Source organism: Sapajus apella, unplaced genomic scaffold (genome assembly GCF_009761245.1).
Source record: "Sapajus apella isolate SASKATOON/1434 unplaced genomic scaffold, GSC_monkey_1.0 scaffold4, whole genome shotgun sequence".
Taxonomy (NCBI): domain Eukaryota; kingdom Metazoa; phylum Chordata; class Mammalia; order Primates; family Cebidae; genus Sapajus; species Sapajus apella.
This window is the reverse complement of record NW_022436944.1, coordinates 35,738,780-35,763,439: the sequence shown is the minus strand read 5'-3', so window position 1 is coordinate 35,763,439 and position 24,660 is coordinate 35,738,780. Positions and strand designations below refer to the sequence as shown.

The 24,660-nt window shown below is 38.8% G+C and overlaps 1 protein-coding gene across 3 annotated transcripts in view; it reads left to right on the top strand.

The window, feature by feature from the left end:
• COL6A5 (collagen type VI alpha 5 chain) overlaps positions 1 to 24,660 on the top strand; it is a 113,778-nt gene that overhangs the window by 70,103 nt on the left and 19,015 nt on the right. For all 3 annotated transcript variants that reach the window (XM_032267018.1, XM_032266998.1, XM_032267009.1), the window contains 6 exons: positions 2,069 to 2,080; positions 4,401 to 4,885; positions 7,645 to 7,738; positions 8,291 to 8,950; positions 11,614 to 11,704; positions 14,207 to 14,418. In XM_032267018.1, coding sequence (XP_032122909.1) covers positions 2,069 to 2,080; positions 4,401 to 4,885; positions 7,645 to 7,738; positions 8,291 to 8,950; positions 11,614 to 11,704; positions 14,207 to 14,418 — 1,554 coding nt within the window. The remainder of the gene's footprint in view (positions 1 to 2,068; positions 2,081 to 4,400; positions 4,886 to 7,644; positions 7,739 to 8,290; positions 8,951 to 11,613; positions 11,705 to 14,206; positions 14,419 to 24,660) is intronic.

The window sequence follows — 24,660 nt, the reverse complement described above, 5'->3', positions numbered from 1 at the left end:
GATGATGAGTTTATACATTTTGGCGGTGGAGTAATGTTGTGTAGACCCTACATGAAATTATTGACCCTGATGAAATGGGGCTTTCGTAAAGGTGAGGGAAGGAGACTCAGATGTTGAAGTCAGTTAGTACTGGTTGTCCTTAAAATTACATGGATGGATGAGGTTTCTAAAAATGTAAAGCTAGAGAGTTAGAAACAGAAACTCAAGGAGTGGGGCCAAGGTATGGCAAAGTGACATTCCAGAGATGGGAGAGTCCTGCCAAATGTGGGCAGCTTGAAGGGATGCAAGAGGAAGGAGGCAATGGAGGAGATTCAAAGGGAGAGGATAGTGGAAAGGCCCTTCTGCATGCAGGAGGAGGTGAGAACTAGGGACTGCAACCACAGGGAGAGAAAAAGGGAAGAACTATTGTAGGAGAAATGAGGGTGGGACCAACCTTCCTCAAGGTGTTACCAGTGTTCTCAGTGAGATCAAATAATGTCTTCCCAAAGAAGACCAGAGGTTGGTGGGGATGTGAGGACCAGCCTTGGAGGGTTTGGGATTTGAAGGGAGAAGTTTTCCAACATTCTAACTACTCTTCCCCGTTTTACTCTCAACCACCTTATGGAATAAAAGGAGTTAGTCTGTAAATCAGGAGGTCAGGGAAGAGTAGGCAAGTTCTATAACCATACAGGGCACTGACTGGATAACACAGAACTCCAGCATGCAGACCAGAGATGAAGATGCAGGTGACAGGCCCTTAGAGCTGATCTAAATGGCCTCACTTTATAGGTGACATTTCCAAGGCTTCTCATCTAACATGATTTGCTTCTCAGTCCAGTAGCAGCTCTGGGACACACAGGGATGAGGGCCAGGCTGAGACCCTCTTTGGAGAATAAAAGAAGGTGTCTAGGAGGCTGGGGGCAATTAAGAGAGCAAGGGGTGGTTGAGAATAAAACAGAAGGGTCCAAGTGATTAGCATTTTGGAGGGAGATACATGAGTAAAGATTTTTAGGGAAAACCAGCTTTAAAAGAAAGAATTTGCTCAAAGGAGTTTAAGTAATCTCCTTCTAAGTCACCCAGCTTTGCCAGACTCAAACCCAGCAGGTGTGTCTGCTTCTAGAGCCTGTGCTTGTAGCCTTGCAGTGGGGTTTGAAGTTAACACACGGAAGTACTCAGCCAGGAAACAGGGGTCTGTTTTGAGCCTCCAGATGCAAAGGAGGCTGTGGTTATGTGTGCTGTCTGAGGGCAGTTAGCACCTCAGTGGCCATGGGGTTAAGACAAACAAGAGGTGTTCACAGGGTGGATGGCAGGAGACCAGTGCTGCGTGACAGCAAGACAGAAGGCTGGTGTGTTGCCAGTGTTGATAATATTGTTTATTACATTTGAGTGACTCATTTGCTTCCTAGGAATCGAGTGAAATGAACATGGAAATTGTCAGGCCTGTGGTCTCTTAAAGATGTACCAATACTTGCCCAGATTCTTCTCAGTTTTACAGAGTAAATCAGTTAGAGAAACCAGATGCTGTTTTGCTCAGGAGAAACCCTTGAAGTTTTTTTCTTCCTCCCTCTGGAGGTTGAGATCACTCAAACAGAGGAGCTATATTTTTTTATCAAAGACAAAATTCACTTGGAAATCCCCCCATGGTTCTATGGGAAAATAAGGGCTCCCAAGGTATTCATCAGGGAAGAAAATAAAACCACATATTTTAGCCTTTCATTGCCAAATGGCTCTCAGAAGGCTATGAGATGAGAGACAACACAAATTGAATTTCAGCTATCTTGCCATTTGATCAGAGGCCCATCTATTTTTGCTTCTAAGACGAGTGATCAGTGTTTTGGTTTCAACCAAAATTCTGCTAAAGTCTGCTGGCTGTGGCTCAAGAATGGAAAAGGTTAGGAAGGCTCACAAATTAATAAAATTTTGTTGACACCTTCCTCAATACTTTAACCTAGGATTCCTGTAATTTAAGAATTAGCCTCATTTGCAGTTAGACTCAAATAACATTTTCAGCTTTGTTAAAATGTTTTTGGGATTATTTTTAGTCTTGTTCAAAGAACATAACAATCTTTTCCCTCTCTTCTTCTCACAGCTTGCTGGACAGGTGAGTATTCTTACCATGGTCTTCCCTACTGAGATCATTACTGCATTCTGACAAGACCAATCTGAAAGGAGCCCTCGTCCCCGTGGGAAACAGGACTTCTTTCTATGCAGTCAGTTCTGTCTTTTGATTATGACTATAATTGACAGTGTCATGATTGACCTGATTATGAAATGGTGACTGAATCCCAGCCCCTAGCCTGGGATCCATCACAGTTTACAACTGTTTCTCCCCAGTGCAGGCCCTGCATTGCTGGGGGATTTGGTAAACGTGGCTCTCTGACTAATCCACATTCTGTTGCTCTGTCTGCCACTGACACCCTTGACACTGGCTTCTTGGGTATGAGATGTGTCCTTTCCTCCTTCTGGCCCACGCTCATACCTGTCATCTAACTCAGTGCCCACCACTTGTAAACCTTTCCTGCCCATGGCTATGGAGGGTCTTCCTGAGGCCTAATCTGTGGTCGTGGCTGCATGGCGCCTTAGAGCCCTTGGATGACAAGGCCACTGGAGCCAGTGGCTATGTCAATTTCAAAACCCCCTTGTCTCCTAGAGGCCTGCTGATGTAGACCCTCCGGGTCTTTAAGCTTGGCCCAGGTTTGAAGCCATTCACCTTAATTCTAGAAATTAAAAATAAAAAATACCTTGCACACGATAAATGCTCAATACAACTTCATGGATTTGGATTAAATGTATCCTGGTCACTGGGGAAGGGAGAGGAGAACATAGGAATTGGCATCCACCCTCCAGGAGAACCTGTGATGATAGGTCAATCTTAAAAAGGCTTTTCAACCATTTACCAAGAAATTTTAGTATAGGGCTAAGAACTAAAGAACACTTCAGTTTTCTTATTGTATTGTTCATTATCAGCTTTTGTATTTTAAAATTACTGAAATTTCTTCACTGTAAAATTCTTTGATTCAAAATACTTCTCTAAATCAATACTTCCCAATTTTTATTACTAAGAACAGTGGTTGGGATATGGGATATTTTGAGTATAATATGCTTTGGGAGTTAGCCAAATTGGGGATAGTAGAACAGCCTGAGCAGATGGAAGTGCTTATTTAAAAAAAAATCATTTTTCTCTTCCTGCATTCAGACTTTAACAAGGACATTGAAAAGTGAGGTTTGATATATAGAGTAGATTTTTTTTTTTTTTTTTTGGGACGGTGTTTCGCTCTTGTTACCCAGGCTGGAGTGCAATGGTGCGATCTCGGCTCACCGCAACCTCCGCCTCCTGGGTTCAGGCAATTCTCCTGCCTCAGCCTCCTGAGTAGCTGGGATTACAGGCACACACCACCATGCCCAGCTAATTTTTTGTATTTTTAGTAGAGACGGGGTTTCACCGTGTTGACCAGGATGGTCTCGATCTCTTGACCTCGTGATCCACCCGCCTCGGCCTCCCAAAGTGCTGGGATTACAGGCTTGAGCCACCGCGCCCGGCCCTAGAGTAGATTTTCTATGAAATTCTAAACTTCAGTCATTATAAGACATTAGTATTAAGCTGGGAATAGCAGATAGTCCCATTTTTCTAAGAGCTTATTGAAAACCTTCCTTGATTCATGTTGCTTCTTTCCTCTTGCCACCCTGGCCTTCATTGAATTAGGCAGCTTTCCTGAAGCCCTTGAGATACCCCCTTTTTGGAAACAGCCTCTTTATCCTCTGAATCTGCATTAAGAATAATTATTACTCTATCTATACCTTATAGTATAATGTTCCTTGCCGATACAAGTTTCTCGAGGGCAGTGGTGCATTTGGTTCATCTTTGCATGTATTTCACAGTCAATGTTATACTGTATTTCATGTGGTAGGTACTCAAATATTTGTTGCATAAGTGGATGGAAATCTTACAACTAATTTTATAATTGATAGATTATTTTGGAAGATTTTAGGGGAGAACAGATTTTCAAGATCCCCAATAAACCATCATTTCCTTTTTAAATTTTACATACGGTAAAATCAATTTATCTGTATGTGTGTTCAGTTTTACCACATGCGTAGTTTCATGTAACCACTATCCCTGTCAGGACACTGAACAGTTCCATCAGCTCAAGAACTCCCACCAATTTCATTTTACACAGCTGACTGATAATGGGCTGTGAAGTCTGAGCATTATATAGCCAAATATTCATGCTCTGCATTTATGTAATAGTTTCAAGCTTGCCGAGCAGTTTTATTTCCTTTCTTTGCATGCAGGTGCTTCTAGTTCTAAAGCTGGATGAAGTACTTGCTTTGGCTCTGTATGAACCCACTTCATTGGAGTAAAGCGTTGGAGAAAGGATTTTTATCCAGTGAAATAATACTTCTCCTTTTCTTTTTTGTAGAAAAATGTCCAGCATATCCAACAGAGCTAGTATTTGCTCTGGACAATTCCTATGATATCACAGAAGAGAGCTTTAATAAAACACGGGACATCATCATTTCCATTGTCAGTGACCTTAACATCAGGGAAAATAACTGTCCTGTGGGAGCAAGAGTTGCTGTGGTTTCCTACCATTCAGGCACCAGTTATCTCATCCGGTGGTCTGACTACAATAGGAAGAAGCAACTCCTCCAGCAGCTTTCCCAAATAAAATATGAAGACACCACAGAGCCCAGAGATGTTGGTAATGCGATGAGGTTTGTGGCCCGCAACGTGTTCAAGCGGACATATGCAGGAGACAATGTGAGGAGAGTTGCTGTGTTTTTTAGCAATGGTCAAACAGCCGGTAGGTCGTCCATCATCACAGCCACCATGGAGTTTAGCGCCCTGGATATCAGTCCAACAGTCTTTGCTTTTGATGAGAGTGTTTTCCTTGAAGCTTTTGGGGTAAGCATTTCTCTTAGCAACTTCTTTATTTTTAAGATAGTGGTATTGTGATACGGTAGGATAGGAGTGGTGGTAGTCAGGGAATATATGTGGCCTCTTGAAAACTCCTTTACAGTTTTCACAGCTATATTGTTGTTAGTGTCTGTGAAATCCAATCCTGAATAATAACAGTCAATGATAACAGCGACCACATTTGCTTAGCCCCTGCTGCATGCCAGGCACAGTCACTAGAGCTTTCTGTACGTATTCATACATTCTCACAGCCCTCTGAGGTCAATGCAGCTGTCATTTAGAAGCTAAAGCTTCTAATTTTTTCCTAAAACTTGCACAGCATACGGCCCTTTCCATCACAGCTAATAAAAATCCCATTCTTCTACTTGCAGTTATCTGTGATTCCTCACCTCTTCTTAGCTCCAACATTCTTAACTTTAATGTGTGTGTATATGTGTTGTATATATGTATATACAGTTTGTGTACATGCATGTATACATAAGTGCATATATGTACATATATACACTGAAGTGTACATATGTGCAATAAAGTATATTAGTCCTTATTAGTAAATATAGCATTCATTTAAGTACTAGTATTAAGTATTGATATAAGTACTAATCTTGTTATTATTTGTAAAAAAATATACATCCAGAATTTGACCACTTTGTAGTATCTCCGCCTTTGACACCTTGATCCAAACCACCATTATCTTCTGCCTACACTGGGCAATAATTTTTTCCTTAGTGGCCTTGCATTCATTCTTGCCCCACTACAGTCTGTCTGAACACAGCAGCCAGAGTAATCTTATTAAACTCTAAGCCATCAGGTTATTCTTCTGCCTGAAACTCTTCAATTTCTCATTTCTCTCAGTTAAAACTAAGGTCTTTACAATGGTTTGCAAGGCTCTAAAACCTCTTAGTAACTTTCTGGTCTCACCTTCTCCTTGTCTTGTTCTCTGTCACTCCATCCCAGGCATGCTGTCTTCCCTACTGATCCACACACAAGCTAGACACGCCCCCTGCTTCCCCAGAGCTTTTCCTTGGCTATTTCCTATGCCAGAATTATTTTTCTCCCAGATATAACACCTTCCCCCTCTGAATTTTTGCTAAAATGTCATGTTATCAGTGGGCTCTACTTAAGTGTTATCCCAGATTTTCCCATCCCTATTATCCTGCTTTGTTTTTTTTTCTATAAAAGTATCATTTTCCAACATTCTAAATAATTTACTTTTTTATCGTGTTCGTGATATAGCTTTCCCCACTGGAATGTAAGATAGAGGTTTATTACTACTATTATTATTAGACGAAGTCTTGCTCTGTCACTCAGACTAGAGTACAGTGGCACAATCTCGGCTCACTGCAACCTCCCTGTCCCAGGTTCAAGTGATTATCCTGCCTCAGCCTACTGAGCAGCTGGGATTACAGGCACACGCCACCACACCTGGCTAATTTTTGTATATTTAGTAGAGATGGGGTTTCATTATGTTGATGGGGCTGGTCTTGAACTCCTCGTGATCCTCCAACCTTGGCCACCCAAAGTGCTGGGACTACAGGCGTGAGCCACAGTGCCCAGCCAGGATAGAGGTTTTATCTGTTTCATTCATTTCCATATCCCCAAAACCTAGAACTACACCTATAACATTGTAGGCATTCAATAAATATTTGTTGAATGAATGAATGAACGAAGGAAGGAAGGAAGGAAGAGCATGGGGTTTACTCCTACGAATAAACTTCCTTGGTTTACCAGCTCAACATCTAGTCTTTACATGGGGGACCAACAAGGTCAAATACAAAATAACACCAAAGCATCCAATTTCATAAAAATGGAAAGTAGGAATGTAGTAAATAGTTTCCAAACATATGGCTGGAATGATTATAAATATGTTCAGATGTTGATTCAGCATTTTACAGAAAAACAGAGGGTTTGGCTTTTCTAGCCCTTTAATTTGCTGAGGGAGAAAGAGAAAAAGCATGAGCATCTTTGTTGATGGAGATAGCCTCCTCACCACCTGGGAATGATGATTTCTTTCATAATAAAAGTATCCGTTTTATTCACATAGAGTAAATGCCCAATAAAGAGTTACTGATTCACTGAATGAATGAATGAATACTATATATTGCCCATTGCAGTGAGTATTAAAGTATTTTAAAAAGTAATCAGGGGAGATGTTATATCAGGCAGTGTACCACCAGGAATTTTGAATGAAATCCTGTCCACTGCTTTCTGAAGTAGACTTTTAAGTGGAATTCGTGATTGAGAATGTCCCCTTGACAACTGAAAGATGTGCCGTCTTCCTGATAGAGTGGACTGGAAATAGTTGGGATCACTACCCACAGAGGTGAAAGGAAACTTGGGAATATACAATTTCTGCAGGGCCGAACTCCAAAAGCTGGTATGTGGTGTATAATCAGGTGGTGCATAATCATTTTAGTCCAGACTTGCAGACTTAAAAATAAGAGATGTTAATACTTGCCCCAGTGAGTGAACCTGGTCAGGTTATCTCATGGCAGTTTTCTCATCATAATCTAGGGATGATGATACTTGTTCTATACATACATTTTTGGGTAATGTTTAGGATAAGCAGGGGATTGTGTGCGTGTGCATGTGTATGTGAACATGCGCTGAATGGAGCAAAGAGCTGTAATGCAAGGTAATAGTGATTAGTTGGGTGTTTTTAAAGCTAATCCTCAAAGTGGCTGCACAGTGGTTTCCTAATAGTGACTAAAAACATGAGCAAACATGCATTCACTTCTTTTCCAATGCAGTTTGACAACACTGGAGCGTTTCAGGTGATTCCAGTTCCTTCAAATGGGGAAAGTGAAGCATTAGAAAGACTTCGGCACTGTACACTTTGCTATGGTAAGACTAATGAGAATAATTGACCATGCTGACAAGCTTAAATGCCTTCTAGATGAATTATTGAATGTGGCTTTGTCCAAAGATTTCTATTTTTAATCATAGGTTCTATTTTCAGTTTTCTGGTTTTTCAATACCATATGTCATGGCTTCAATGTCTGGAATGTTTGGAGTTTCCATAGAATGTGAAAATTGGTTTAGAAAATTATCCCAACTGATGTTGCATTTCTTGGGGACAATTGGGTAGTTTGTACCAGAAGTCTCTAAAATATTGAAAATATTTTCTAAAGGAGCTTGTGGATATGACTTGTACACTGCAGATATAGGTACTACCTACACCTGCTTTTAATAAAGCCCTTCCCATATTGTCTGCTAGTGCCCAGAGAAGTATTTGGATATTAAAAATTTCTCATTAATTTAAAATTTGTGAAATCAAGGAGGTACTGATGAAATTATAATTCTTGTTAATTCATCACTGAATCACTTGAAGACCTCAAACAAGTGTCTTGGTGTGTCAGTGTTGAACCAATGATGTGTCTCTCTGTGTGTTTTCAGATAAATGTTTTCCAAATGCTTGCATTCAAGAGACATTCCTACCTGAAGATTCATACATGGATGTAGCCTTTCTCTTAGATAATTCTCGGAATATAGCAAATGATGAGTTTAAGGCTGTGAAAGCCTTGGTGAGCTCAGTAATTGACAACTTCAACATTGCTTCAGACCCTTCAATCTCAAACATTGGTGACAGGATTGCCTTGTTGAGCTATTCTCCTTGGGACAGTTCCAGGAGAAATATGAGCACAGTAAAAACAGAGTTTGATTTTACCACTTATAACAACCAACTCCTAATGAAGAATCACATCCAGACTTCCTTCCAACAGCTAAATGGAGAAGCCACAATTGGTCGAGCCCTACTGTGGACCACTGAAAGTCTCTTTCCAGAAACACCCAATCTGAGAAAACATAAGGTCATCTTTGTGATCTCAGCTGGAGAAAATTATGAGAGAGAAGAATTTGTAAAAATGATGGCTTTGAGGGCTAAGTGTCAAGGCTACATCATATTTGTGGTTTCTCTGGGCTCTACACATAAGGATGACATGGAGGAATTGGCCAGCTATCCACTTGATCAACACCTGATACAGCTTGGGAGAATACATAAACCAGATCTGAATTACATTGTGAAGTTCTTAAAGCCATTTGTATACTCAGTAAGGCGTAAGTTATTATTTCTTTGTTTTTCTTTGTTTTAATAAGCTAGTGTTTGTTAATATTATTGATAACCTATTTTTGTGTCCACAGCTAATCTAAACATAAATATATGAATTAGATGGTGAGATGGGGACAGGAATGGATCATATGCTGGTTATACCCTGTTTATATCCTAGTCACAAAATGGCAAGGCCTGAGGCCTTTTTTTATGATAGTGTGTCTTTTAGTCAAACTCTCAGCACTAGAAAGCACAGAGTGAGTGGAGGTCTTCTGAGTCATACTTGCTCAAGATGTTCTAGCAGCGGTTAGGTGATTTCTAGATGAACATTAAGGTAAAAGTTTTACTTGCTATACCTGTTTTATTTTCAACTTTGACACACCCTGGAGACCTGTGTGAGGTTGTGAAGATAGCAGAGTCCAGGGCAAACATATCACCTAGGAATCTTGTTAAAATACAGGATGTTCTTACTAAGGAGTCTAGGGTGAAGCCTGAGATTCTACAGTTCTAACAGATGCTGCAGTAATGTCAATGCTACTGGTTCATGGATCACACTTTGATTAGCATGGCTCTAGGCCAGTGCACTACAAAGGTTCGTTTACTGGATGAGTGCCAGGCCACAAATTAATGTGTGAAGAAATAAATGCACAAATTGAGAGTAAGCATCTAGAAACTTTTAAGGCAATTTGACATTGATTGCTGCAGCATACAAATGCATGATCAGGGAACTTTGTCTCATTAAACAGCATGCAGACCAAAAGTGTGAGTCTGCAAAGAACTAGAAATAAGAATACCTTGTCCTCTACCACAGATGGTTTGGGAAAACACTCTTCTAGAGCAATTGTTCTCAATAGGGCACAGTTTGCCCCAGGGGACTTTTGGAAATGTCTGGAGGCATTATTTGGCAGTCACAACTTGGGAATGCTACTAGTATCAAGTCAATAGAGGTAAGGGATATTGCTAAACATCCTACAATTCACAGGACAGACCCCCTACCCCCACCCCTGCCGCCTCAACAAAGAATAATATATCCCCAAATGTGAATAGCACTGAGGTTGAGAAACCCTTCTCCAAAAGATCTCACAGAATCAGAGCTAAACCTTTTCTTTCTGGAAATCTGACAGGTTTAGAAGTAGACTTGGCTGGAATCAGTTCTACCGCCCTACAATCCCAGTTTCCTTGCTATTCAAGGGATCTCCCAACACCACCACAGTGATAACGTCTAGAGCATTCACTCTTCATTGCAGGGAGAGCTCCACCTTTCTCCTGTGATTCATGTTCAATTAAAGAATCCAATTGCCCTCTTGGAAATACTGTGTTATTTCTTTACATCTAAGATGCCCTCAATTGTATAGTGTAAAGGAAAAAAATATTTTCAATTACATGTTGATACCAACTTTCCTATTACAGCATTTTATTTTATAGCAATTGAAAGAGTTCTTTTGGATGTATAGAACATCTATCACTCCTGTGCAGGCATAAAAAGAAAATCTATGTGAAATAGACAGGTTAAGGCATTTCTAAAACAACTTCTCATTCAAAATTTGACTCTTGCGAGCTACTTCTTGGCAGTCATTGGTATCCATTTTTTCCTATGCCGTATTGTTCTTTGTGCCATTAAGACTGGTGAGAATGCAGCATTTTAAAGAGACTGTAAAACAACTCAAAGCTAGTCATGCTGGGCTGTCAAGTGGCTTTGCAATTATGTAGCAGTAGCTTACTTTTGACTTTCACCTGAGAAGTGTTAAACATACCCAATTCACTGCCTTCCCACAACCACTTGGTTTGCAGGAGTAGAAAGACTCCTCTGCTGATATTTATGGGAATGTTTTCAAACTGCTATCCCCAATTCGACAAGTTTTGGTGCTGGCATGTTTGCTGTTCCCATGTGCCCAATGACCACTGCATCACAATTCCTGTCCTCCCAACAGTAAGTGGCAGATGCAATTAATCGGAAGATATATTTTCATTTTAAAGAAATAGAAAAACGGGAAAATATGCTCATCTTAGAATTAGAAAATGTGATTACTCTAAAACTACAGACATTATCCATTTTCATAGATCCTTTGATCATTCAATAACTGAAGTCCTTCTTTAACTAAAATCTTATTTTCCTGAATGGGGCAGGGATAACATACTTCTCAATATTTCAAAATTTACAGAACAACATAGGAAGGGGATAAATAGGCATATTATTTAGATCAGTAAGGTAAAATCTTGTCTGTGATTCTTTTCCTCATAGAAATCAGTGTTAATGGGTGCAGAAGCACAGAAATGATATCATGTAATGAAATATTATCATGTTTCTGTTTGATCTGTTAGCATAAGTCTGGGTGAAAAACCTTGATGAATCAGATTAGAGTATTTCTTAGATTATGTTAGCCTGAGCATGTGGAAATCATGTGTCCCTGCATCACAATTAGCTCTTAGATGAATAATTTGAGGAGGTCTGTTTCCATGACCCTGGTAATCCTTTGGCTGCTAAAACACTCTGAAATCAAATTTTGAGTGCTGTTTCTAACTGCTATTTTCTGTTTTCACCCCAGCCAAATGTTGCTGAAATATGCTGGTGACGTTAATTGCTTCAAGAGGATTCCTGTTGGGATTCTCTTTACCTAGGAAACATCATTTCCAGTTTTAAAATCTAACTATAACTTTGTTCTCTCAATAGGGGGATTCAATCAGTACCCACCACAGATGCTTGAGGATGCCTGTAGACTCATCAATTTAGAAAGAGAGTATAATCAAAGTGATGGTTTCCAGTGAGTTGGAAAGCTCTTATATTTACAAGTGACTGTTAATTGGTTGATGGGCATATAACTGGTTGATAACACTTTATTAGGTTGAGGATGCTAACAAGGTCTCTGAAGTAAAGTCTTTTTATGTATCCATTTCCCATAGCAGAAATAACATATCAAGTATGATTTCCAGTTTGATGTTTTTTATAACATTATAAGCTTTGTTACAATTTTGCCTTTAAATTTATGGTTTCTTCAGAAATTCCTGTACTGAAATTTACCCCACAATGGAACCCACAATTTATCCTCAGTCCACCTCAGCCTCTCTTCTCATTTCTCCCCACCATGAGTTCTGGCCACGCTGAACTCTTGTCTGCCTTGTGTGAATTGTTCCATTTCACACTGCCTGTGACCCTTGCTCCTGTGGTGAAACCCTAGCCATCTTTCATGACCCACATTGAAGCTATCTCCTCCTTGAAGCCAATGTTTACTCCTCATCAAAACCCATAGTCATTTTTATAGCACTGCCGAGGAACTTATTACAGTCTACCCAAGGTCTTATCTTGCTGAAGTCTGAGGCTACATATAATTCATGTTTCATCCCCAAAAGTTAGCATAAAAGACTCCACAATATAATTGCACATATAATTTTCCTTGACATTGTATTCTAAATAAAAATATAACTAATTAATCTGAATGAATCTTTGCCCTCAAACTGAGTGAAAATTGCCCATCTTGGTTGGTTTCTGCTTTTCTGTGTACTTCATCGAGCTTAGACCCCTGAGTATAGCCTGTGAAAGCCCAGGTTTAGGCCCATAATCACCCCATCATCTCAAATTGCAATTAAACAAAAGAGCTTCTCAGGACATATAAGGTCTCTTTGCTATATCCAAGAGCAAAATGGAAAAGTGAGTTCTTTGGAATTCATGCAAGCACGTGTTCCTCTCATGTCAGATTTCATTTACTTGGTAATTTTATAGAGAAGTGTCTAGCAGCCAGCACCTTCTGAAGGACATTGTGGTACTGATCTTATGTGAAGCAGCATTTCCCAACCTTGAATAAATCATAAAATCATTTACAAGGAAAATCAATTCCTATAGGACAGCAGGCAAAATATTATAACATTATTTAAACATTTACAAACATAAATCCAGCTGTAAATATCATATACTTACAGTTCTTATGCAGCTATTAAACCAAAACAAGTTAATACATCAAATCCAGACAAACTCAGTAAGCCAAAAATTTTCAACACTAACTTAATGCAATGGATGATTCTTCTTTCTCAAAATGGAATTTTTAAAAACCAAGAAATATGGCACATGTTGGTAAAATATATAAAATCTGGTGCATGCTGCAGAACAATACATGCAGCTTGCCTACTCTGTCACATGATGACATGATTCCCCACCACATATCTTCATCTGTACTACTGCAAAATTATCATTCATGCAGTGTGCCATCACACAGGACATCATTTGATTTTCTCTTGGTGTGAACATATTATTCACGTATTATATCTGGCTTTTCTTCCTCTGCTCATTAACTCTCAACAGTTAAAGTGATATCACTAGGTACCAAACAGCAGTATCAAGTGCAAATGCAAATATGGACATTGAAATTGCATAAAATTGCATAATCAAGAATAAACTTCTCTTGAATATGCTTTCTATCATCATCCAAACAAAAACACAAAATTCTCAAATTATCACAGAGAACTCTTAAAGTGAGATGTTTATAAATTCAGACACTATTTTAAGAGGCACTGATATGGGTTATGTTTCATATAATATTTTCTCACAGCAGCGCTTGGTAGATTAAGCGATTATTTTCTGCATTTTCCATGGTGATGGTATCAATCCGAGATATAATATGATTGTTCCAAATAGCCTGTGAGTTTCTTTTCACTTATCTAAAACTCTGGACATGGTGGCTTACACCTGTAATCTCAGTAGTTTGGGAGGCTGAAGTGGGAGGTTTGCTTGAGCCCAGGAGTTTGAGACCAGCCTGGGCAACATAGCAAGACCCAATCTCTACCAAAAATTAAAAATTAGCCTGGCATGGTGGCATGCATCTATGGTCCCAGCTACTCAGGAGGCTGAGCTGGGAAGATTGCTAGAGCCCAGGAGGTTGAGGCTGCGTTGAGCTGTAATTGCACCACTGCACTCCAGCCTGGGTGACTGTGTCTCAAAAGAGCAAGACCCTGTCTCAAAAGAAACAAACAACAAGCAAACAATAAAACTCTGCACAAATCAAAGTTGGTTATTCCAAAGTGGCACGTCATAGGTTCTAAGCAGATGTGAGAAAAGATAGAATAAGTAGACATTTTTCATCAGAGTTTTAAAAAATAATATGTATAATGAATCTCAATGAATTATTTGATTGAAATGGATTTATATTTTCACCACCCAATTTGTTTTTTAAGGAGATAATTAAATAAGTATGTTAAATGTTGAGGATGTTTTATTTGCCTCCTTCTCTGAAGTTATCTAGCCTCACCTAAAGTTTTTTTTTTTTTTCCTCTAGATTTGTTACTGAGCTACAGGAGGTTTTTTTAGAAGAGAACGGCTTGACTGGCCAAGAATTAAATTCTGGGAGAGAATCATCTTTTGTAAAGTTGAAGGACAATGGAAGTGAATATTTGGTTTACCTTCCGAGCCAAATGTTTGAGCCACAAAAATTAATGTTCAATTATGAAAAGAATCAAAAATCAGCAGAAATTGCAAGTCTCACTTCTGGTAAGAAAATGAAAAGTCATAATGGGCCGGGCGCGGTGGCTCACACCTTAATCCTACCACTTTGGGAGGCCAAGGTGGGTGGATCACCTGAGGTCAGGAGTTCAAGAAAAGTCAATGGAAATGTTTAAATAGCCTTGATCTTCATCTTTTAACACTTGTAGAAAATTTAAAAATTAAGGCTCGTATCTAAAGCAACCTATTTTTTTAAGTTCATTATTCATTATAAACTTCTTTTATTGACATTGAAGAAGTGAATGGTGACAGGCACTGCTAGGGAGATCACTGATAGAAGCTCTCAGAAATGTCCCTGATATTTTCACCAAACTTAAGATTTCTCTAGAATCCACAGTTTAGAAGGTTAGCATGATGTAGAAGGAAGCAATACAGAGAACATCAGAGCAAAGGAGGTATTAAAATGACTTTTAAATGTTGGCCTGGCCAGTGTCCCTGTCCCAGAATTTGTGATAATATGAGAAAGTGTGTTTTACTTTTGTGTTACCCAGAAATGATAGAACAGAAACTCCCCTGATGCCTGCTCTATACATTTTAATGGCAAAGCAATAACTTTTGTAAGAATGTAATAATTTCAAACAAATCAGATACAAAGGATTAAGTCTGTATTTCCCTTAAAAACTGTGAGGGGAGGTGGGAATGGTTAATGAGTATGGAAAAAATAAAGAACAGGGAAGAACTACTATTTGATAGCACAACAGGGTGACTATAGTTAATTTAAAACATTTTAAAATAACCAAAAGAGTGTAATTCAGTTGTATTGTAATACAAAGGATAAATGATGATTCTCAGCATTCCACGATGAGAATGAAGCACCCCTTTCTCCATGCTGTGATTATTATACACTGCATGCCCATATCAAAACATATCATGTATCCCATAAATATACACACCAACTCTGAACCCACATATAAATTTATTTTTAATTCCAAAGAGACTATTCAGCCATTCCACCTATGCATCTGGAATCTTCTAAAATGCTTGTTTGGCAGAATGCCAGCATTTTAAGCATTGTTCCAAAAGTATCATATGGTAGTTAGAACATGTAAGTATAAAAGAAAAGGGGGCCAACCTTGTACTATAATATTCATTCTTAGTAGCTTCCCTGGATAAAATTTTTTTTCTTTGGTTTAACACATCTCCACTACTATTTCTAAAATATAAATATCTGAACCTTATCTTTAAAACACCTAAACTTACCTTTGTGGAAGCTACAATTAAGGATAAAAATCAATTATTAGTTGAAAAATAAGCATTTTAGCTCAAAAAAAGAAGTGATGCAGTAAAACTGGATATATGTGGTACCACGGCATTAAGACATTCAAATGGGTATTTTTTCTTTTTAGTGGATGTTAATTGTGCATGTTCATTTTAATAATATGCGAATTACAGCAGCCTTCAAGGCACAATAATTTCTTATGGTTTGGTTTAAAAAGGGAAAGAGAAGTGTTTTGGCAGAGTGTTAGAGTATCAAATTGTCATTTGTGATAGCTAGTTAAGCATTCCAAAGTCTGGTAATTTAGAATCATCAGCCTTCCAGGAAAGACAAATATGACTGGATATGAAAGAAAGGGAGGAAGGAAGGAAAAGCATCTCTGCAGCCATTGCTAATGACAGATGTTCAGTATAAAAGAAAGACTTTTCATTGCTTTTTTTTTTTTTTTAGCTCTCTGAGAATCAAGATACATATAGTTAGTGTAAGGTCCCATTTGGCTGAAGAAATAATTGTTCATAGCTCTAGCAGGGAAAAAAAATGTAAATCCTACCCCACCCAATTTCTCTTGCAGTGAGTTGAAGCTTGCTGAGAGTTCTGGGGATGATTATGTCAGGTTGGGATAGCCTGGAAACACTGAACGTTTCAGATGGAAGGATAATGTGTATTTTTTATCCTTTAAAATAAATTTGAGTCTCAGATCATAAGGGTTTTCTAGGAACTTTGTGCTATTCTTTTCTTTCTTGCAATCATCTTTAGCCAATAGTAGTTCAGATATTTTATTCAGTCACTCAAATGAGCTTTGATAAGTTCCAGATGTATGGCACAAATAAAAGGTTGATAACATTCATAAGCACCTCCATATGCTGTGTTTGTTACCCATTTATAATGTCATTCTTATGGCTGATGGCTGATCTTTCTGCCCTTGAACTGAGAGGCTGGGAAAAGTCAGGAGTCTAAACCGTTTAAGAAATTTATAGTTCCCGGAGTCCTGTGGGCTGGCAATGAGTTGTGTAACACCCTCTTTCAAAAGAAGCACAATTACTATCTTCCTTCCTATGGCTCTTTCTCTGCTTCTCCCCATCTGTTCTGATTTGAATTGAACTCATCTTCAATTCTATCACCTTTCCTGGCCCTTCTATTACTTGGAGCAGCCAAAGGGCGACCTATATTAAAGTTATCTAGAAGCTCATTGTAAGCACAGATTCTTAAGCCCTCCTGATAACTACTGTTTCATATTTAGGAGTATGCATGAGGAGGAGAAAGCTACAAACTTTGTAAAAACTGTAGGTAATTTTTGTATGCCCTCAAGCTTGAGATCAACTACGACGGTGGTTCTTATGGTGTGGTTCCTACACAAACAGCATCAGCATCACCTAGGAACTCATTAGACATGCAGATTCTCAGCAATTGTCCCAGACTACTGAATCAGAAATTCCGGGAGCAGGGCTCAGCAATCGGGGTTTTAACAAGTAGTTCACGTGATTCTGTTGTAGGCTGAAGTTTAAGAGCCACTGCACATTTGTCCATTTTGGTGTGTCAAATTTCATCTGTGCTCTCAATGAAGCTGAAAATAATTGGCTATCTAGAATCACAGAATAGAAATGAGAATTTAGGTTTCTAAAGAGTTCCAGGTGAAGTAGATTATAATTTTATCTTATTCAAGAACATCCATCTATCCATCCAACGTCTATCTGACAAAACCCATTAAAAAAAAATCTAAATATGTAGAGATTTTCTAGAGATACAGGCTTTTTGAACATAACATCTGCAATCGAAAAATCCCTTGCAACATGCAGTCCCTTCTAATTACGTACCAACAAAATGCACTTTGTTCTTTGAAAGTATGTAATTTAAAAATGCGTAGTTTAATTCTAATTAAATTGCAACTATTGGCCCACTGGTGAGCCTCGCACTTTCATCAGATATGCTGTATTATCCTTGCAGACGTTTTCTTGTGAATTTTTTTAAAATGCTGTATTAACCATTACTTAAGATACAGCTAATCTACTTTCAGAAATAAAAAACAGGATAATTTGTAATGCGTTTTAAATACCAACCCAAACTCAGCCTAGGGCTTGCTCCTAGCTTTAAGTAGCCCCAGGCCTTAGGATAATTTCAACTGATATTCTTTTCAATGAATTCATTAAGAAATGAGAAGCAATACTTGCGCCTTCAGACTAGGCTGGAGTTATGCTTAAGGGAGCTTGCGCAGGCTTTGTTTTTCTTTTTCATTTTTCTAACTTTAATTTTATTCTGACTTATAAATTGTTTTGTTTTTAAAGCCAATTTATTTTGGCTTTGAATTAATCATGGGATAATAGAACTGGAAGGATATTAGTGATGACCTGGTAAAAACTCACCTGGGAGCAATTCTACCCTACCCCACCCCCAGGGACATACTGCAACGTCTGGAGACATTTTTTATTGTCAAAACTGGAGGACACTATTGGCATCTAGTGAACAGAGGTTGTTGCTAAATATTCTCCATGCACTGGACAGCCCCTCACAACAATGAATTATCAAGTCACTCTTAAGGGAAATGTTGTTTTAGAAGAAACCTCATGCCCCGAAGTTTACAGAATTTTCAGACTCACTGGACAGGCTCTCTACCTCTACACCTGTCCACTGTTTCCTTATTACACATCCAAGATTCTACTATATATTTTTTTTTACAAATGACAAAGGTACTATTATACCATATAAAATTCAAATACCAAGTTTCACATCAAACAATCTAGCAAATCAAGTTATATTTAATGCAGAATGTGTTCTTTTGTTTTTCCGTGGGCATATAAGTTTATAGTTTTTTTTAATTGCATGTCCTGCTTTTCACATGATATTATGTCACAACATTTTCTATATTGCTTTAAGCTTCATACTGATTTTATAAATGTTTTCATAATATTCCTTTTGATGAATGAATGCGTGTATTTGACCATTTACTTTTTTTGAACACTTAGCTTGCTTCTAATTTTTGCAGTCATGTATCAAACTTGAATGTGTATTTTTACTTGGGCTAAATTCAAATCTGCACTGGAATAAAATGCAGCAGTATTGGCTTCTGAGTCATCCAGGGAACATCAGCTGAATGTTTTGCTTTCCTGTCAGTACACTTTTCAAAAATGAAATCAGCAGCAGAATTGCAGTCATGACTGGATTTTAATAACATGTTTTATGAAATCATTAAGAAATTTTGGCCAGGCGCGGTGGCTCACGCCTGTAATCCCAGCACTTTGGGAGGCCGAGGTGGACAGATTACAAGGTCAAGAGATCGAGATCATCGTGGCCAACATGGTGAAACCCTGTCTCTACTAAAAATACAAAAATTAGCTGGGCATGGTAGCTACTCGGGAAGCTGAGGCAGGGGAATTGCTTGAACCCAGGAGGCGGAGGTTGCAGTGAGCCGAGATTGTGCCACTACACTCCAGCTTGGTGACAGAGTGAGACTCCACCTCAAAAAAAAAAAAAAAAAAAAAATCTCAATCATCATGTTGCTCTTGATGGATTAAACTGAGCCTTCCATTACTTCATTTTAAGCTGTAGACTGAGGTGGTTACATTTGCTTTAGCTTGGCGATTTGTTATAAATGTTGTTATAGTTTTGGTTGTCTTCTGTGAAGGTTTCACATGTGAACAAGACTAATGTAAACTGAAGGTTCAGAGTAAATGGACTACCTGAATTCAGATGTACACTGACATTGCTTCTGTATGTTTTATGCAATCATTTGTTGCAAGTAACGAATGTTCTAGAGTGTTGGTGGCATTTTATTTTATGTGATCCTTTCTAATGAGATAAAACGTGGATATTTGAAGTAGTAATTGGGTGATAATAGTGTGATGGTGATGGAGTCAGTGGTGATGATAGTGTTGGTGCTGGTCATGGTAGTAGTGAAGGTGGTGGTAATGAAGGCGTTTGCTGTTGCTGATGGTTGTGGTTGAGGTGGGTGGTAGGGATGGTGGTGGTAGTAATATTGGTGGTGGTGGAGATAGTGGTGATGGAGATAAAAGTATGATGGTGATAGTGAGGAGGTGATAGTGAGGAGGTGACAGTAATGAAGGCGGTGGTGGTGGTGGTGGCACTGATGATGGAAGTAAGATATGATGGTAGGGTGGTGGTGATGGTGAGCTGGTTGGATGATGGCAGCCCTCATTGAGGGCTTATGATAAGAAATGACTCTTAAATAGTTGCATAGATTTTTCCTTAACTATTCAGACATTCTTTCATATAACAAATATGTCTTTGGTTCCTGTTCTGAATTAAGTCCTGAGGTGGACTTTTTGGGGAAATTAGGGAGATTGAAGAAAAAGACTCAGACATAGGTCCTGTCTTCAAGAAACTTGTAGTCTGTCAGGTATATTCTGTGTGTACAATAAATGACTACTACAAGTCAGGAAGGATTGAGTACAATTAAAAAGCGGAATGCTTTGGGGGGATTCCATATTTATTCCATGCAGGACACCTTTCAAAGAATTGCAGACACTCACTGTATCACTTGACTGATGAACAACAAATGAGGAATAATAGTAATCACAGAAGCTACTGCTTATCGAGGGCAACCATGGGCCAGGCACCATGTAAGCACTTTATAGACATGATTTTATTTAACCTTTATTAAATTAAATCTATCATTGTTTTCTTTTACAAATGAATACACTGATACAAAGGTTAAAAACCTCACACAAAGTCATGTAGCTTGTAAGTGGCAGAGCCAAGATTCAAAAACATGACAACCCACACAAAAACATGGACTTTTAACAATGCATGCCATGTTGCCTGGTGATGGCCGTTTCTGCATTTACAAATGAGGTAACCATTTGTAAATAACCAATGGCCAAATTTGAACATAAACTAAATCATATAATCATTTGGGAGAATTATTTTTAGATAATTTTGGTGGCACAATTATATTTTTAAATTATTTTTTTTAAAAAAAAAAAACCTTATAAACTCATCCAGAGGCATGGAGCACAGAATAACTCCATTAAAACCAGCATGCCATATCCCAGGTCATCTGGGAATAAATGACTCCTAAGCCATATATCGCCTTTTCTCAGTGTGCTGGTCCGTTTCTGCAGACTACAGTTTCAGAGTGTAAAATGACCCCAAGACTCACTCTTATCATCTAAATGCCACCTAGAAAAGTCTAGGCCAAAAATATATGAATTCTAAGTCTTTGGTGAAAAGGATGAAATCTATTTTAAGGCAGTCAGTCCTAATTATTCAGGTAAATAAGGGAACAGGACTTCAAACAGCAAAATGAGAATTTCAAATGTCTATATTTCCCTTAGTCATAAAATCAATGACACCTGTCAGATACATACGTACTTGTGACTGCCTCCTTTGTTGCCCCAACTTCTGCCTTTAGAACTTGACCAGTGACTTTTCCAGATGGGAGGAGTGATGGGCCTGAGCTGGCAGTGATAAGTGGAGAGGTGTGTGAATATTTGCCTGCTCCTCTGAAGTTAAGCATGCGTCAACACAACAGAATGAGAGTTCTCGTTTCTGAGAGCATCTGTACACTTGTGCATGTGTGTGTAAGCTAGACCAGCTGACTTTGCTTTTTTAATGGAAGTCCTGGTTTGCATAATATACTGTCATGGGAGGGATTTTCAGATGCCTGAGACTTTTCTTTATTTCTTTCTAAAAATTATATTTGTGGAGTAATTAGGATATGCAAAGCATGGTACAAACTTTAATTTTCTCAAAAACCTTGTAAGGTTGTAGTATATTATTACATGTTTTTAAGATAATGAAACTGACATGGAGAAGACCCAGGGTCACAGAGTTAACAAATGACAGAAGGCAGGACTCAAACTCTGAATATTCTCTGATAATCACTGTTCTACAATACCTAAAATGAAAAAAAAAAGGTAAATTCTATCTAATTCATGTATAGTTGCTTACTTTTGGAAGAAAACATTCTCTGGTGGCTTCATTCAGAAGGAATAGCCATTGGCTGAGAAGCTCATTCTTCACACAAGGTCCAAGGGTCTTTAGTGAGCTGGTTGACAGATGCCTTCATGTTTCTGCTAGACCCTCATCTCTAATGACCAGTTCTTCTGAAGGTGCTAGACAAAGCTGGGTTCGAATCTTTCCTCTACCACTTATTGACCGTCCTTTCTTAGCCAACTCATTGACCCTCTCCAGGCCCTGGTTTGCTCATTTATAAAATGGAAATGATGATAATTCTACCCTCATAGTCATACATGGAAGAATAAATGAAAGAAGACAAGCGTAGAGCTGAGCACAAGACCCAAAGCAAACTGAGTGCTTGATTAAATACTCAGAAAGTGGAAACGCCAAAAGAAAGCACTGCCGATCTCATGGGAAGTCATTATAAAAAATGTCAACTTGAAAAATATTAGCTACAGTTCATCTGGACAAAACCTCACACATAAAGTAGCCTCAGTTGTACATGTGGTTTGCCTATGGAGAACACGTGATTAATTTTGGCCCCTGGACAAATTTCAAGGCAGGCCCCTGGATAACTCATGCATATCTGGAGATTTCTCACAAATGCCATGAAAGTCAGCATAGCAGCCTCACAGCATATCTAATCCCAGTCCAGATGGCCCAAGTCCTTCAGAATCTCCCTTCTCTAAGTTTCCTTTCCACCCCTGCTTCTCCCTAAGTTTACTGGAGGACATTTGGTGTTGTGGCTTAAGTCCCTGGCCAAAGTCAGGCTATTCTCTGGGGATGCTTCCTTGGAAATTCGGCTGGATCCTTAATTCCTTCCATATATTGTCCATAAGAAAGTGAGCCAGCTTCACCTCTTCTGCCATTCTAAGGAAATTATTTCACAGACTTGAAGATGAGAGCTTGGCTGTGTTGACATTTCCAGAAGATACACAGCATCATTGTGAGCTATGGGTATATTTTATCCACACTCCTGCCAGATTGTCTTGTAAGAAAATTTTTTAGAAGGCCCTGTCTCCCTAAGTAAGATGAATTTAGACTACAAGTAAAATAATCACACCTTGGGTTTGACTACATTTTAGAGTTTTCAAGGCACATCATCCACATTTAGCTTCTGTGATTCTCATGCTAGTCCTGAAAGTTGGGAGAGGCCCAATTTTTAGAAATTTTGTAGATGAAATATACTCCTTTAGAAAATAGTTCTGAGGGATATTTTAGAAAAAGATTCAGATTTTGCTTGTTTATAAAGAGAAAACTGGAAAAACAGTAATGTATGGTTTACAGTAAAAATATTTCACTAACATGGTAAGTTAACCCTTTGGCTTCTACTAGAACATTTGTGGAAATCTTTTTATTTTTCTTTATTTTTAGAGATAGGATCTTGGTCTGTTGTCCAGGCTGGAATACAGTGGTGTGATCACAGCTCAGTGGAGCCTCAAACTCCTGGGCTCAAGTGATCCCCCTGCCTCAGCCTCTCAAGTAGCTGGGACTACAGGCACACATGGCTAACTTTCTACATTTTCTGCAGAGATGGGTCTACTATGTTGCCCAGGCTGATTTTGAACCACTGATCTCAAGTGATCCTCCCACCTCAGCCTCCTAAAGTGTTAAGATTACATGAGCCACCACACCCAGCAATGCTTTTCTTTATGTTTAACAGAGAGTGTTGGTTGGCCTTTTTAAAGAAACTGAAATGCTGTAGTTGGAAAACAGAGATCATGGTAACATAGCAGGTAATGGTTAGTCAACTCCAAACTCCAAAGAGGATCACAAACTCCAAAAAGTTAGAAATGTTCATCTAATTAATCTTTACAATTCCTAATACATTATGGCTGAGAACCCTAGAAGTGTTTTTGGTGGTGACAGGCAAAGAATACAAAATATATGCTGTTGTCTGCACTTGTAGTTTCAAGTTTGGTTGTTTAATCAGGGACCTCAATCTTCATCAGAAATTCTAAGAAGTTTGGCACTGGGTTCCTGGTGGAGAATAGGATGCCCCCAAATTTCAAACATGCTTATGCAGTGCAAAATCCTGTTAAACTACTGTAAACATATTGGTAAAGGAAGAATGTGGTGTTTATATGACCAGTTCTTAGTTCTAAGAAGGAAGAGAAGCATCTCAAACAAGATGGTCAGTTCTTATCTTTTAGAACTGCCCATGATGGAGTAAAGAAACTGGATATACCTCACAACTATAATAAACAAAAGAAAAAAGCAAACAAAATACATGAAATAACTTTTTTTTATTGTACTTTAGGTTCTGGGGTACATGTGCAGATCATGCAGGATTATTTCATAGGTATACACATGGCAATGTGGTTTTGCTTCCTCCATCCCCCCACCACCTACATCTGACATTTCTCCCCATGTTATCCCTCCCCGACCTCCCCACCCCCATCACTGTCCCTCCCTTGCCCCCCCAATAGACCCCAGTGTGTGATGCTCCCCTCCCTGTGTCCGTGTGTTTTCATTGTTCAACACCTGCCTATTAGTGAGAATATGCGATGCTTGATTTTCTGTTCTTGTGTCATTTTGCTGAGAATGATGGTTTCCAGGTTCATCCATGTCCCTACAAAGGACACAAACTCATCATTTTTTATGGCTGCATAGTATTCCATGGTGTATATGTGCCACATTTTCCTTGTCCAGTCTATCATCGATGGGCATTTGGGTTGGTTCCAGGTTTTTGCTATTGTAAACGGTGCTGCTATGAACATACGTGTGCATGTGTCTTTATAATAGAATGATTTATAATCCTTTGGGTATATACCCAGTAATGGGATTGCTGGGTCAAATGGAATTTCTATTTCTAGGTCCTTGAGGAATTGCCACCCTGTCTTCCACAATGGTTGAACTAGTTTACACTCCCACCATCAGTGTAAAACTGTTCCTATTTCTCCACATCCTCTCCAGCATCTGTTGTCTCCAGATTTTTTAATGATCGCCATTCTAACTGGCGTGAGATGGTATCTCAATGTGGTTTTGATTTGCATTTCTCTAATAATCAGTGATGATGAGCATTTTTTCATATGTTTGTTGGCCTTATATATGTCTTCTTTTGAAAAGCATCTGTTCATATCCTTCACCCATTTTTGGAT